At 32.6% G+C, this 16129-nt stretch overlaps 2 protein-coding genes across 2 annotated transcripts; one reads left to right on the forward strand and one right to left on the reverse strand.

Annotated features, from left to right (window-relative positions):
- The first annotated feature begins 700 nt into the window (after window positions 1–700).
- On the forward strand, window positions 701–2010 carry LOC106441299 (F-box protein At5g25290-like). Its single transcript, XM_013883136.3, has one exon. The coding sequence runs from the start codon at window positions 728–730 to the stop codon at window positions 1811–1813; it is 1086 nt and encodes a 361-aa protein (XP_013738590.1). The 5' UTR covers window positions 701–727; the 3' UTR covers window positions 1814–2010.
- A 7620-nt stretch (window positions 2011–9630) lies between these two features.
- LOC106358932 (phosphatidylinositol 4-kinase gamma 4-like) lies at window positions 9631–13368 on the reverse strand. The gene is made up of 4 exons (XM_048741179.1): window positions 12028–13368; window positions 11067–11641; window positions 10592–10983; window positions 9631–10319 (listed from the first exon to the last, which is right to left on the reverse strand). Exons 2-3 carry the CDS (start codon window positions 11634–11636, stop codon window positions 10615–10617), a joined length of 939 nt encoding a protein of 312 aa, XP_048597136.1. The 5' UTR covers window positions 11637–11641; window positions 12028–13368; the 3' UTR covers window positions 9631–10319; window positions 10592–10614.
- Between the last annotated feature and the right edge of the window lie 2761 nt (window positions 13369–16129).

Consider the following 16129-nt stretch of genomic DNA (forward strand, 5'->3'; position numbering starts at 1 on the left):
GACATCACCATGACGATTCCCTTTTTCGAAAAGCTCGAGGAATCCTGGAAAAGAACTCCTCTCCCACCGTATGGCTTCACTGGTAACGCGTTTCCTTGGTTTTGGTGGTTCATTTGGATATCCAGAAACCAGCTTGTCTTCAAGAGCCAGACTCAATCGCCGATGGGCACTGCCCTAAAAGCTCTTTTGTCCCTCAAAGAAAGGGAAATTGCTCAACCACCACGATCCAGGACGACGATCAAATCAGGTCCGTCACATCAACATCAAGCGAACCTTAATTTCTCGGAAATCTTATGTAATACCGACGGCTCTTGGAGCCCCATTTCGGGAGAGGCAGGCTTAGCTTGGATCACGAATGGTGCAGCAGAAGAGTTATTCTACGGATCTTCCAATCAATCTTCAGTCTCCTCGCCATGCATGGGAGAAGTCCTGGTCATTTCACTTTTATTTTTAGGGGCAACAATAGATCTGCTAATAGGCCTGTTTTGCATCCCATATAGTTTGGACCTAAATTATTTTTAAACATTTGGGAATTAAGTTTATGTTGCTAAAAAAAAAACCGATGATTAGGGTGTTAGTATAATATCCCTTATTATGGGCTGTAACTATAATAAACTTAAGTTGTCTTCGTAGCCCAAGAAAATAGGGGGCTTCGTAGCCCAAGAGAAAACCCTAAGGAGGACTCTATATATATGAGCCACAAACTCGAGAAACTGCCTCCCTGATAATGACGATATCATCTTCCCTCAAACGAAGCTGTAGCTCGCCGGATCTACGTCCCAGTTCTAAGCGGACGATCCCCCAGTCAAGCGGATCTCCAGGGGTGATGCTTTTTCCGAAAGACGGTGGTTGTGTGCTGTACAACCCGAAAGAAGGCACGTTCCAAAGGAAACTGGGAGACTTTTCAGGGTGTCGATTCCTGGCAAACTCGGGTAACTGGCTTTTGTTGTTAGATTCAGGATCCAATTTGTACATCGTAGATGCGTTTAGCGAGAAAAAGATGCGTCTTCCGTCTCTAGAGTCGATTGATTCAGCTGATTGTATTGTCAAGTGCGTGGGAGATAGAAAGTTTATAAGGCAAGATTCTGACAGTATTTTCAGCGATCTGAGTGCTGATGTGGTGAGGGGACTTTTGTGGGTTTCGGAGAGTGGAAAAGAGTACGTCGTGGTGTGGTTGTTCGACCTCCCTGGACACTCTTACATGAGCTTCTGCAAGAATGGGGATACTCATTACACTGACATTCCACTGTTTCACCACCAAGACTTGCACTGGTTAGATGGCTTGTCGGAGATGGTGCTATGGGGTACCCGTCTTTATCTCTCAACAAATCGTCGTTATGTTCGAGTCCTAGATCTGTCTGGACCGCAAGGTTTCTTCAAAGACATTACCGATGGTATACCATTCCCAATGCTTTCTGCGGATATGTCCTGCGATTCTAGCATTGCGGTTACAACATCAGGGCAGGTTCTGTTGGTTGAGAGTGATCCATGCAATAGGACCTGCTTCCGCCTCTACAAGAAGAATCCTGATATTGAAAACCCTGATCTCTTCGGCCACACGGTTACTGAGGTAGATTCTCTTAATGGTGAGGCCCTGCTTCTTGACTTGGGTTACACTGTGCCTGCTAACAAGGCCCTTGGTATTGAACCTGACTCCATTTATTTCACCCGTCACTATCGTCCCTGCCAATGTGCATCTCCCGACCTTGACATCTGTGTGTTCAATCTTGCAACCAAGTCCCTTGATCGCTATCCCGATCTTGACAAGATGGATCTCATTGATGCTCGATGGTTTCTCCCTTCTGGGAATTAATTTGGTCTTCTTGTGTTACTTTCCTTTTATTTATGCTTTTGAATAAAAATTATGATGTTAGACTTATGTCCCCTCCCCCTTTGTTTAGTTAACGAAACATCATATCTTGCTTGACATTTTGTTTACATTAAGACGTAGTGAGTGGTGGAGAGCTCTCATGTTATTTATTTATCTATCCTCACTTTTGTTTCTCCTAATACCAACCTTGGAAACTACAAGTTCCTTTGCGCTTCAATCAAAATTTATCTGGCAACTGTGATTTCTTTCATGGACGTTGTCCCCTTGGATTGCAAACCGATTTTGCTCAATTTGATTTGAATGGCTTCAACCAATCTTCTCCTCCTTCATATTATTGGACCAAATTCACTCAGATGGGGCTTTCAAGTTATACTTATCATATTTAGCTAGGCCTGGCTCAAAGATAAACATGCTTAAATACATTCATGATTCCCTTAAAGAGTAGATGTTCTGGTTGGTTTGCTAGATTATTATCTCAAAATGGTGAACAGTTGCCTTAGCACGCTATGTCCTGTTTTAGGCTTTCGAAAACCACTTGCCAATCTTTTACATCTGCTATAGCTGATTTTTGGTAGAACTCCTCTAATAAAAGAAAAATTCACTGGAACAGCTGGGATAAAATTTGTCTTTCAAAACGAGATGGAGGGTTAGGATTTAGAGATCTTGAAGTGTTCAACCAAGCTTTGTTCTTAGCAGTCTCTTCTCTCGGTTTATGAAAAGTAAATATTTTGAGAATGTTGATTTCCTTTCTGCTCCTCTGTCTTCAAGACTTTCATTTGCTTGGAGAAGCATATTTTATGGACGAGATCTTTTGACTGGTCTCAATAAAATGGTTGGGAATGGATTATCTCTCAAAGTTTGGACAGATTCTTGGATCAGAGATGCATGTATGCGTGCAGACCTTTGATAAGCAATCACATCATTGACATTGATCTTAGAGTTTGTGATCTGATTGACCGTGATAAAAGGCACTGGAATAAAGAAAAGCTTGAGGATCTCTTCTTTCCTGAAGACATTGATCGCATTTTGCAAACAAGACCGGTGATTAATAAAGATGATTTCTGGATCTGGGGTCATAATAGAAGTGGAAAATATTCAGTTAAATCTTAGATATTGGATGCAGAACTACATATGGAAGCTTCAGCATTACCCTCCGTCAATGATCTTAAATATCAGGTTTGGTCTTTAAAAACTTCTCCAAAGATCAAAACTTTCTTATGGAAAATCCTTTCGGGAGCTCTTCCTGTGGCTGATTTGATCTTGGCAAGAGGAATGAAAGTGGATTCTAGATACCAAATATGTGGAGTGGAAGGAGAATCTTTAAACCATTTGTTCTTCACTTGTGATGTGGCACGGCAAATTTGTTCTTGGGAAAGGTTCCTATGCATAGTCGACATGCTATAGCTGGAATTAATAGTTTTGCGGAGGCTAAACTCCAATGTCGCCTATGGCTATTAATAGTATGTCAAGCCTTTTTTTTTTTTTTTTTTGTCACAAATAGTATGTCAAGCCTAAAAGTATCCCAAATCATTTTTGGAACTGGAGCTAATGATCTGATTGGAGTACGTCTTTTGCTTATCAAGCTTCGGAGATCAATTTAGCTTTGTCTAAACTATCAGGATGGAATTTTCACTCAGAAACAGTTGAAACCAATCAAAGTGCCCTTCTCATCGCTCGAAGTGCTTCCTTTGGCGTGTGGATACATTCTTACGTAGCAAGGGGATTTCCTTTTTGGCTTAAGAGCACTCTGAACAATGATTTGGCTTATGTATGACTCCACTGTTGTTAAAACTTCATTTGACTTAAAAAAAAAAAAGAAATAATATTATTTCATTTTCATAAAAGAAATATTATATTGATTGCTTGCTTTTGGATGTGGATATCTATTATTATTATTCTTAAAAAAACTCATAAAATTTGTATGACAAAAGTAGAAACCATAATGATGATGTTCAGATTTTTTTGAAAAAAAAATACACGAAAATTTAAAATTAACAAACAAAACAAAACAATGAGATTAAAGTTCAACCAAAAGGGTAAGGCTCTTCAACGTAGAAGCAACTATTAAATTTCGAGTGATATGTATGTAACTGTAGGATCTCTATATATATGCATGTGTGTTGTGGCAGCCTTGACGAGATCTTATAGTGGAGAAATCAATTGGCTAATAGCATCTTAAAAAAGAATTTCTATGCAAAATTCTATATTTAAAGTTTCAAGGTATTTTTTCCAAAAATAAAATTCAAATTTAACTTCAAAATTATTTATAACTTACTCTATAGTCCTTATATTTTTGTCATAATTAATGTAGATCCACGTAACTTTTATAAAAAACTAGAACATATATAAAATATATTACAACATTATTAATTAATAAAATCTTAAACTATAATATAAAATTATATATAGAAATACATAATCTTATATATTAAAACAGAAGTCACAACCTTGATTCATGTGTGATTTTTTAAAAAATGGACCCTCTCTAGAAATCAGTTATCATTCATTTATTACTAATAATATGAATTAATAATATATCATTTCTAATATAACATTGACTCTTAAAAACCCGGATTGGTTAACAAACTCACCTTAATTCATGTGTGATATTTTTATTTGGCTCATCATTTAAATTTTTTATTAAATGTATTTATTTAATGCTAATATATAATCTTTTAACTACTTAAATCATAATATAATTTGATATCTTTTAATTTAAAATATAAATATATATTTAATTTTCTTAACAAATGTGTTGAAAAACATTATAACAATATCTTAATTATCAAAAATTGTATATAAATATTTTCACTAATTTTGTAATTAGTAATGAAATTAATGTTATTATACATTAATATATATATACTCAGTTATCTTTTATAAAATGAAAAAATTATATCAAATTTTACTATTTATAGTTATATATATTATTTTAAAATAAAATATTGTATTTAACTAAATATGATAAAATTATTTTAAACTGATAAATTAATATATTTTATTTTCACAAACATTAAATATTTATGCTAGAAATATAATATATTGGTAGAACGGGTTAACATTAGTAAATTAGATAATAAAAAATATCGAATAAAAAAAATCTAGCGCTTTGAATTACGGATCAGTATCGTAATAATTGAATAAAAATAATTTTAAAAATATATAATAAAAAATACCTAATATATGTGATGATTTGAAATAATCAATTAACTTACAGCATGAAAACTATCAAATTGTTATATTTAAAACAATTATATATAAACATTTAAATATATAAGTAACTTTAAAAATATATTTTAATTATGTAAAATATATATAAACATGGAAATTAATACCCGCACGGTTGTGCGGGTCCAAATCTAGTTAAATATTAAAATACAAGAAAAATGTCACATTATTCCTTAAAATTATTTTCATATTGCTCCATTTTTGGTTATACAAAATTCATTTGAACAATATTTTAGAAATTTTGGAGGTTATGGAACAAATTTACCAAACCATTAATTAGTGTTGCTGTAATATTTAAATGTGTGTAACAATTTTATTGTTGTCTATCCTAGTTTTAAAACAATATAAATTTTGGACAAAAAATTCGGACCACTGCCAGTGACCGCATTCAAATTTACCGAGTCAGTAAAAGATGATCAGATCTCATACAAAAAATAACTACAAAAAGTTTTAACATCCCAGGTTATCACAACCTTGAAAGGAAGATTTGGGATAATAAGTTTCCACTTCTGAGCCTTTGATCCCTGCGTCCTACAAAATACCAAGGAGATCATGAACTGTTCTGAATGCTTATCAGTTAACTTCATACATCAGCGAAAAGAAAATAATGCTCACCTCCCCACCGTGCTGACGTGATATTAGATTTCAGTTTATCCCTGTGTACTGTTGCAAAAGCAGCACAAGCAGATTTGACACACGTAAAGAGAACAGGTGATGCTTCTGCCCTGCATCAGTCCTGGGTACAATAGTTCTAACGCTGCTTAATGAACGCACCATGAGCACAAAAACTGACATGCTCTTATAAGAGAGTCAAATAAGCTTATAACTATATGCTCACAGTAGTAATCAACAAGTGGATAGGTGTCTTTCAAACTTTCAGATACCAGAAAAGGCATGTGCTCTAAGAATTTATGAAGCGATATTTACGTAGATAAGGTGTGGACTACATCAACATATGTGTGTATTTATATATATATATATATATATATATATATATATAATGATATCAAGTAACAAAATATAATGCAGCTACAAGACATGGAACGGGAGTCAACAGGCACCAACTTATTAAAGGAAACCATGAGCAGGAGACGCATTTCAACAGCAACAATCCAAAAGTTAGCCTTATAAACCTCGAGTAGTGAAAAAACTGTCTACTTTAATTTATGCATATTATCACTGCCCAGGAATCTTAAAAACAATCAAGTAATTAGTGATATTCATATGTCCCAGTAGTGTAACATAAGACTCTAGTCACTTTGTGTGGTGCCTGGAATAACAATGCCGTTCTCTGCTACGTACAGAACCCTAGCTCAAGCAGCTCTGATGGATAACTTAACTCATATGTTAATACCATATAACATTAAGGTGTTTTTTTTTTCAAATCTTTTAAACATACTTAATCTCAATGAGATAGTTTTCCTTACCTCAGATTCTCAGCCAAACAAATGAAGGTGAGTCTTCACAAAGCATCTGAGTTTAGGGTGAGACTTCACTTAAAAAAAAAAAATTCCGTCAAAATCACAAAACAAATTTTTCTGCCAAAACCGGAAAAACACAATGTGCCGTCAAAACTGAAAAACGCAATTTCTCCAATTTCCTGTCAAAACCGTAAAAACGCAATTTCCCGCTAAAATCAGAAAAACGTATTTTTCGTCAAAACCGGAAAAACAAATTTTCCGTCAAAACCGGAAAAACAATTTTACCATCAAAACCGGAAAATGCAATTTCTGCCAAATCGAGAAAAACTTAATTTCTCGCAAAAATCAGAAATGCAATTTCATGCCGAAACCGGAAAAATGCATTTTCCTGCCAAAACCGTAAAAACGCATTTTTCCGCTAAAATCATAAAAACATAATTTTTCGTCAAAACCGAAAAACCAAATTTCCCGTAAAACCGGAAAACACAATTTCCTGTAAAATCTGGCCCATGTCAAAGCATGCAAGAAATAGAACACTCAATCGGGTTCATATGGATAATGATGGTCAAAGTATAAATTAGACGATATATAAATATGTTTAGGTAAACTCTATATAGGGGTGTCAATTCGGGCTGTTCCAGCCCTGCCCTATCCAAACCCGATAAACTCGTAAATATTTGAGCTCGGCTCGGCCGAGTCCAGAAATATTTTGGGCCTAGAATTCAAAACTCGGCCCGGTCCTTATAGTGCTATAGGGCTTTTCGTATTTTTCTGGGCTTTTTGAAAAATAATTTGTTATTGTCACTTCCATCGTTATAATACATGTGAATATAAAATGACATTAAACTTTTTTTCTTTATCAAAACTGTTTTACTTTTTCGGATGCTTTTAAAATATATTATAAATAAACCAAATTTAATAAAATTTAAATAATAAAATATAAATTAAAACTAAACATATTAGAGAACAAAATTTATGATAAACATGGTCAAACGTTTCATATTTTGTATATTGAAAAAAAAATATGTTGTACGTGAAAGAAGAAGGTACATTTACAAAATTTAAAATGTGACACTTGTAATGATCAAACAATAAAATGCATTAACAACTTTATATTTGATTTATTAGAGTTGGATAAAAATATTAAAATAATATATCAATACTAATAATAGTTTTGATTGCAAAAACAATAATATTTAAGCTAAAATATAAAATTTTAGGTTTTCGGGCAGAACATAGCCGAAACGGGCTTAGACCCAAAATAGCTAAAGCTCAAGTGAACTTAGCCTGAAAAGTCTAATTTTTGGGAGCTTATAAAACTAAGCTCAAATCCGATAAATTTTAGTATGGTTATAATAAATAAAAGACGTCTAGAACAACACTCTAATCATCTGAGTTGTTCTAGACATACTCTGGTCTCTGTACCAAATTTACTATCAATAAATAGCTAATCGTTTTTATATTATTTCTTATGACACATTTTTTAATGACATTAAATTTGTGGAAAACAAGTTTTGTGTCGAATGCATCCTTGGTTTAAAGCACAAGTTATGTTTAAAATTCTAATAAATAAGTTCGTTTTATTAATTTCAAAATATTACAATAATTCAAGTTATAAACTGTTATCGGTGAATATTCAGAATTTTAGTATTTGGTCAAAAAATGATTAGGTTCGGTTATCAAAATGGCTTCATCTTAATTAAGCATAAACTTTTGATATCTGAATGGACTTTCGACGTAAAAAAACAAAAAAAAAAACTCAATCATCAACGTTGAGGACTCTATACCCAAAACCGTATTTTTTAATTTAAATTTCAAATCAAACCACAAACAATCCGACTAATAATTCTAAAACATAATTTTTCTTCACTACAATTTTTTTTGATAAAACTTTCTAGATCAATGTTTTTAGGTGTTCTCTTTCAATTGCATTTTTTTCATCATTATTTTCGACAGAACTATCAACAGTTTCAGATTTTCTTATAAACTATTCTTTTGAGATTTTGTATCTTCCCATTTTTTGATCCATCAGATTGATGTCTTTTATTTGATGACATATTTATATCAACATATAAAATTATGATAGTTATTCACAATTTACCAAAACAGATGTAAATTATTCAAGTAGGTAACAAAGTCATTCAAGTAAATAACAAAGTGTTTAGAAAGAAGAAGAATTATCTTATAATGATTTGTGAGGAAAAGTGAGATGAAAAGCTTTGTTAATAAGAAGTCTTTAATTTCTGAAAGTGATGGTGAGTCGAAGAAGACTATAAGTTGGTAACATTCAAACTCTACCCTATTTTGCTGGATTCCTTTTGTAAGATTAACAATTTTCTTAAACTCTTTTAAGTATTTTACTAGATTTTGATCAGCACCTAAAAAACGCGGGTTTGTTTTTTTTTTCATTTATTGATCGAAAACTGATTTACAAACTATCATTATTTTTTTTTGTTTTGAACCATAACAATTGAGTTTTTAGGTTTTTATCATTTGTTTTTTTTTTTCTTTTCAAAATATGGTATTTGTTCGAAATATGTCAGTTGTTCTATAATAATTTTCGAGTTTTAAGATTTGTTTTCATATCCGATCTAGATTCATGGTCGAATTTATAGATCCGATACATTGTATATAATCCGGTTTGGATTTAATGAAAATTTTGTTAATTAAAAGTAACCCGATAAAAACCTAAAAACTCACTATTAACCTTCAATCTGATACCATTGATCCGATAAAACACAAAATATTTGATAGTATTTTTTTTAAAAAAATTGATTAAATTACTCATATTTTTTTAATATTACATAAATTAGTGATTCCTTAGAATTTGATGAAATTTTATTATATTATCCGTATAAAAATGATAATAAAAGAAAACTTTTTGATATGACAATATTAGTTTATTTTCGTTATTAATAACCTATTATAAGTTTGTGTTTTTATTTTAGATTTAAAATTTGATTTTAATATAATTTTTAAAATATTCTTATACACTCGTAATTACCATATTAATATTATGTATAAAATGACATTATACATGGAAAAATGATATTCAGATATGTATATGATTATGATATATGGTATAGGATATATGATTTGGTTTGTATTGAAAATCTGTATAATATTCAAATGATCTATTTTGAATATTGATACATATATTTAAGAAAATAATATTTTCATGTTTGTTAATTTATTTATGTTTCATAATATATTTATACTTATATTAAATTTAAGGTTAATATATCTTTTAAATATATATAGGCCCATTATTAATAGATCTATTTAGGTGTATTTGTAGGTCCAAAACCAAAAGACCTAAATGCCATTAATGAATTTAATTAATCCTTTGTAGAAATAAGGATATTTTTGAAAAAAGTATAATTTTCATTAAAGGAATGATCCTCTTTTAATGGTATTGATTAATTTAATTAGTAAAACTAGTAATGGACTAATAAACTTATTTTTTCTATCATATCCTATTTTTTAGTAATCTTAAACTTAATCCCATATAAATTATTATATTAGTTAAGATTAGTAACTAACTAAATACATATTATTAAGTGTTTTAAATTTAAAACGATGCCCTAAGCCAATGTTTCTTTTCTTATAAAGCAGGCACGGCTCTGAGTATCCTTTGAGCTCAGCAAAACTCAAGAAAAAGCAATACTAAAGAAATATGTTCTCTGTCGTAGCTTAATCCTAAAGAAAAATGTAAACTGTTTTAAAGTTGTCAACAGAAATCGATGGAGTCTCAACTGCTCTGCTACTAGTTGATCAACAACTGATACTCTATCTCTCTCTCTCTCTGACCTCGCACTGCTCCTCTCTTCAACAGATGCCTACGAATGTAAGACAAAAGAATAATCAAGGTGCGAATTTAGAAGAGAGATGTGAGCAAAAATCGCAAATATGAATTAAGTATCATTATGACAACATCAATATCAGAGAATATATGAGGTAAGGGCATCAACATCAGAGAATATAATGCATGGAGATAACAACGACAAGTCCCAACAGATAAGCACTAGACTGATTTCGAATTTAATTTATTCAAACAGATAAGCATGTTTTTAAAGTGAAAAACGATAAAATCTCAACTGAAATTACTTACGTGTACGTTTCTAGTTGTCCAGCTCAGAGGAACCTCTCAGAATATTGTCTGAGTCGGGCTTCAATCTTCTCATGTGATTTTTGCACAAAGATCTCATCTTCTAGCGTCATATCACCTAGCATGTTGCTAAGGTTAAATGCGGTAGACTTGTGAATATTCTGGACAAGAACCGCCATATGATCTGCAGTGAGTTTAAACTCGACCCCTTTCTTCAGAAAATGAGTAAATATCTTGTATGGAACCGAGACCTCCCGTGGTACTTCCCAACCGCATCTCTTCAAGAATGCAATGTCTACATCAACGTCGAGCCCTTGCACGTAACCCACCACTTCATCAGTATAAGCTTCTTTCGCCTCCTTCCTCACAGTCCACCACAGTCTTCGCATAGCATACTGCACAAAGACCAAAACAAAATTGTCACTATCATGATTAAGATTAATTAAGATGGGGACTAAGGAATTAGAAACAAGCTTACAGTAACTGTGAAACACTCCTCATGATCAACCGGAGTCAGACGGTGCACACGTTGATCATCAATCTTCGTGACCGTGTTCCTGTCGTGACAGTCTGCATTTCCGAAGCGCAGATGGAAAATGGACAGCTTAATGATCTCTTGAGGAAGAGTGTTGATCATCACCAAAGGTTTGTGATCACCAACCACGCCATCATTCTCCACGAACGATACCAAACACCCGGAAGCATCCTGTGTCCTGATGAAGACTGTGGGTGTGGCACCACCAAAGCCTATTAGTTCGGAAGAACCGGAACGGTGTCCAGAAAGTGGATGATCCAGAATGTACACTGCTGCTTCTTTCTTTGCATCTCTGGAAGTCTTAAAGAAACAGACAAGCTTGCCTTCATCATCATAGACCTCTCGGAGGTGTTTATAAACTCTAAACTGCTTGAGTGTAGGATTCTTGCTTTTAGTCTGTAGAAAGCATCGAATCATTTCTTCAAACTTTATTGCAATTCCAGGTGGAATCTCATCAAGTTTGGGGAAGACCTCGAGTATTTCATTCTCCATTCCGGGAAACTTGCTTGCCATTGCACCTGGACCAAACGATTTGACAAGCCAAACTCAATAATTAGCAAGCCAAAACCAGGTTTCAAGGTCGACATTTGTATAAAGGTTGTAACTTTCCGAGGAAAAAAAAGTCGCGAGTAGACAATCACTAACGAAACTAGCAAAGCCGAAACATAATTTCAAGTTGGTTCTTTGAATAAAGTCGGTTACTTTTTAGACTACACAACACAGCATGATAGTAAAGAATCACTGGTTCTTTGCATAAAGTTCGAATTTTGCATAAAGTCGGTTACTTTTAGATTACCCAAGACAGCATGAGAGTAAAGAATCACTGGTTCTTTGCATAGAGTACGTTACTTCTACAATGAAAGACATTTCAGATCTAATAAACAAATAAAACCCTAAAAGTTACCTGAGAGTTGGGAGACAACGAGGAAGAAGGTGAATCCGTGAGAGACTGTCTTTCAATCGTCTTTCACGTAGAAGAGACATTTAAAGAAAGTTCTAGAAATCATCCTCTCTACACGGTGCCGTTTTGATTTTTTTTTTTCTTCTCAACACCAATTGATTCTTCCTTTTCTCTAAGTTTAATTAGGAATTTAAGAAATTATAAATATATTTGAATAATGTGACAAAAAAGGATAAATACATTAGATAATGAGAAATTCTTTATGATAGACATTTTTTCCAATTTTTTTTTTTTTGGAAATTCAAAAATTCTTATAAGATTATTTCTTTTTTAATTTTTTTTTATGTTTTAAAAATTTAAATTTCACCTTCAAAATCTCATTCCTTAACTAGTCCTAACCCGGACCCGAAAATCTAAACCGAACCGATCCAAATACAAGTTCGGGTCCAGTTCTGGGTTCATACTAAAATACTTGTTAGGTCTTTTTTCTTTAGATCTGCGGATCTCGGTTCGGATCCAGATCCTATTTGAGACCCGGGGTATCCGAAATACGAAAATTTTTTTGTACATATTAGGTAAATTTGGGTGTTTTGTCATTTTTTGATATTTCAGATATTTTTTTTTAAGTTTCAAGTTCGGGTTTTCGGTTATAGTTTCGGATAAAATTTTTGACTTAAAAAAATATAATTGGGATTTTTGAGTAATATTTCAGGTATTTTGATTTTTCGAGTCAGATTTCGGGTTTTTTTTTTGGTTCTTCGAGTGTATTTCGGTCTTTGAGTATTCTTTTTTTTTTAGTTTTTCGGATTCAGTTTTTGTCCTAAATACATTATCCCGATATATATCCAAAAAATTACGGGTATTGAAATTATAAACCCAAATCCGAACCCGATAAAAACCAATTCAAATCCAAATAAAAAAAGTCTAAGTACCTAGTTCGATCCAAATATCTAGGACCCGAGGGATCCAAACCCGAAAAAAACCTACCACAATTGAGCAATTCGTCAGTTGAACGAAATTAAGGAATAAAAGGATACATGTAAAAGAGTGATCGTTGCGTGACATGCAAGAAACTTACTAGTGACTTCCACATTGTAGTATTCTAGAAAACCAAGCAGCACCAAGAGAATATTTCCAGCTTGACCCGGCTTGAATAGTGTCTGAGCCAGGAGAGGGTTCTTAATAGAGTTCAGGTCGAGAAACACCAGATGATCAGTGCTCAGGGAACCATTGATATGAATGAACGGCTTCGTAATAAGATCTTTAATGTCCGATGATATGCTAACTTGCTAAGGTTTAAAGCTTGTAATAACGACATCACTGCCTCCTCGGGATGCATCATAGGTTTCTCTATAACAATCTGAATATTTTTTGGAGAAGAAATTGTGTCTATTAGAACATGATCAATGGTATATACCCACAATAGAGTCTATTAAATAAATTTTATTAATAAAATAATTCTATAATTAAAATTTATTTTAATAAAATAAAATAAATCATTCATAAAAAGATACGTGGAAGAAAATTAGAGACTAAGTTAAGAGATGTCTCTTATATCTCTTAAATAAGAGACATATTTTATTTCTCTTTCATATTTGTAATTATTTTTTTATATTTTAATAGTAAAAACTAACTAAGAAACTTGCATTAATCGTGCTCTTAGAACATCTTTAGTAGCAAGTCTCTCTAAATGAGTACCTAAATATAAGTTTATTAATATTTGTAAGTGTAATTTGTTATGCAATTAAAATTAATGTTTTCTAATAAGATGTAGCTGTAAAAAGCTAACACTTGGAGATGAGTACCTCAGAATAAGTTTGATGGGTTTTTTTTTTATAAAGAATCGTTCTTCCTAGGTACTACCTTCCCTTTCTAATTTTTACTTTTTCTATTAATATTTTCTTCACATACGTACCTCAAAACCAACCCATGCTGATTCCCTTAGTTCCTTAACTTTGACGACAAGTTCACTTAGGAAAACCTCATCAGAGCTATGTTTATAAGGAAACCCCATTCTTCCTCCAACAGACACTATGGCTTGCCTCCTCTCCCACTCCCAGATCTTTAACTCTGCTTCAAGAATTGACTTGTTGCTTCCGCGATCAACTTTCTTGCGAACAAGATCCTCAGTTCTGAGGAGAGCATGGCCGAACCAACCAGTCTGTTTCTTGACGGACTCAGCTCTCACTTTGTAGAATACTGGAAAAGGGATAATAGATCCTATCTCCATTTGCTTCTTGATCTCAACGAGCTCGTCTAAGCACCAGCATGACTCGGGGTACTTGGCTTGGCTGAGAAGAAGACGATTGCAACACCTGACTCTCTGATTCGTCGGAAAACTATTGTGATCGGATACCCTCTCGTCTTGTTGATACCGCTCGTCCCTAATTTATCTGTAAGAAAACTCACAAGGCCTTCTCTGTGAGTTTGACCTCTGAAAGTGATGAACACTTGTTTCGTTTAGGGTTTAGTGTTTAGGGTTTAGATTTAAAGTTTAGGGTTTAGTGTTTAGAGTTGATGTTTTAGGATTTAGAATTGATGTTTCGGGGTTTAGAGTTTAGAGTTGATGTTTCAGGGTTTAGGGTTCGTATTTCCAAAAAAAATAGGGTTTAAGATTGACGGTTTAAGGTTTAGATTTCATATTTCAAAAATAAAATATGGTTTAGGATTGATGGTTTAGGGTTTAGAGTTGAGTTTTGAGGGGTTAGGGTTTGAATTTCGAAATAGTATAATTCGAAAAAAATTAAAAAATTACTTTATATTTTTGTATTTTTATTTATGATATATATAAAGAACAATGATAGTAAGAAGAATGTATTTTTGTAAATGTTCCTTTAACGGTGGTAAAAATGAAAAGTGATAGTAAGAAAGTGGTAAACATGTAATTTCTCCATAAAACAATTCGTGACCCACTTTCATTATAGTATCACAATATTTTGACTCACTTTAATTATATTATCAGTGTTTTTTTTTCATACCACCTGAGTAACATCTTCCTCGATAGAAATCAAATGAACAAAAGTCACTGAAAATGTGAAATGTCTTCCTCTGATAACATGTTAGTATGAAAATTGCACACCTCACTTAAAACAAGATTATTTCACTAACAACTCGGACAAAAGAAACTAATGTAACATTCAACCTCTTATTACCAATTACGTCAGCAAAGAAGACTATTTTAAGCGTTTGTAAACTCAGATAGTTGTTCTTAAAGCCTGAAAGTAAATCTGAACAACCGTTCCTTTGTAGAAAATTGAATACTTGATAGTCGAACAACCTTGCACTATACTTATTCGAGTTACAAAATTGGATTTTTAACAAGCTGAACCTGCAATGCCTATATATAACTTAGTTGGTCAAGCTAATTCATGATTAACAACATTGCATTTCAATGACTATATACAAGTATGTTTACGTTGGTCAAGATTATATATCTTATTGTGATCCAGCTAAATTTATTAGAATGTCTTTATTTGTGTATATTCTATTGTCGATGGGTGCTTTTAAATATATTTTATAAGATGAAAAAAGGAATATCAGTATACAAAGATATATTGTTTCCTTGCTAATTTATACCATTATATATTTGTGTGTTAGTATTAATTGTATATGGAAACCTTGAGATATTTGATTGATCATCACTTTAATTACCATTGGCAAATCAATCACTTTAAAATAGATGAGCCTTGCTTTTCTTCCCCTTCATCATTCATATCCATTTCTGAAACCTAAATAATACTTCCAAAAAAGCTTTCCTACCTCACTAATGGCCGTTTTTAACTCTGTTGCAAATTAATTTGAAACCATTCAAATCAATGAAAGTTTAATTTGATTTTTGAGAAACTTATATTACATCATGTGAATAGTAAATGAATTTATTATATCTTCATTGCTTATATATATATATGTGTGTGTGTGTATATATATTTATATTAGATGATTCCAGTCACTTCATTTTGATTTTAAAGCAATTGAGTTCAAGACTTTTGATTTACTATATTGTCGAAGATCTATTTTACAATATACTTTTGGATTTGTAGAGTGAAAATAAAATCTATGTTTTGGAGGGTTGAAGAGCCTTCAGTATGCATATGCCTGCAATTAT

This window comes from Brassica napus, chromosome A1 (genome assembly GCF_020379485.1).
Source record: "Brassica napus cultivar Da-Ae chromosome A1, Da-Ae, whole genome shotgun sequence".
Lineage (NCBI taxonomy): Eukaryota > Viridiplantae > Streptophyta > Magnoliopsida > Brassicales > Brassicaceae > Brassica > Brassica napus.

Bases quoted from the DNA above. Each gene is read 5' to 3' on its own strand.
- LOC106441299 (XM_013883136.3), top strand. From the start codon at position 728: ATGACGATATCATCTTCCCTCAAACGAAGCTGTAGCTCGCCGGATCTA.
- LOC106358932 (XM_048741179.1), bottom strand. From the start codon at position 11,636: ATGGCAAGCAAGTTTCCCGGAATGGAGAATGAAATACTCGAGGTCTTC. The intron at 10,984-11,066 runs GTAAGCTTGTTT...GTCTTTGTGCAG, and splicing joins AGGAGTGTTTCACAGTTACT to TATGCTATGCGAAGACTGTG.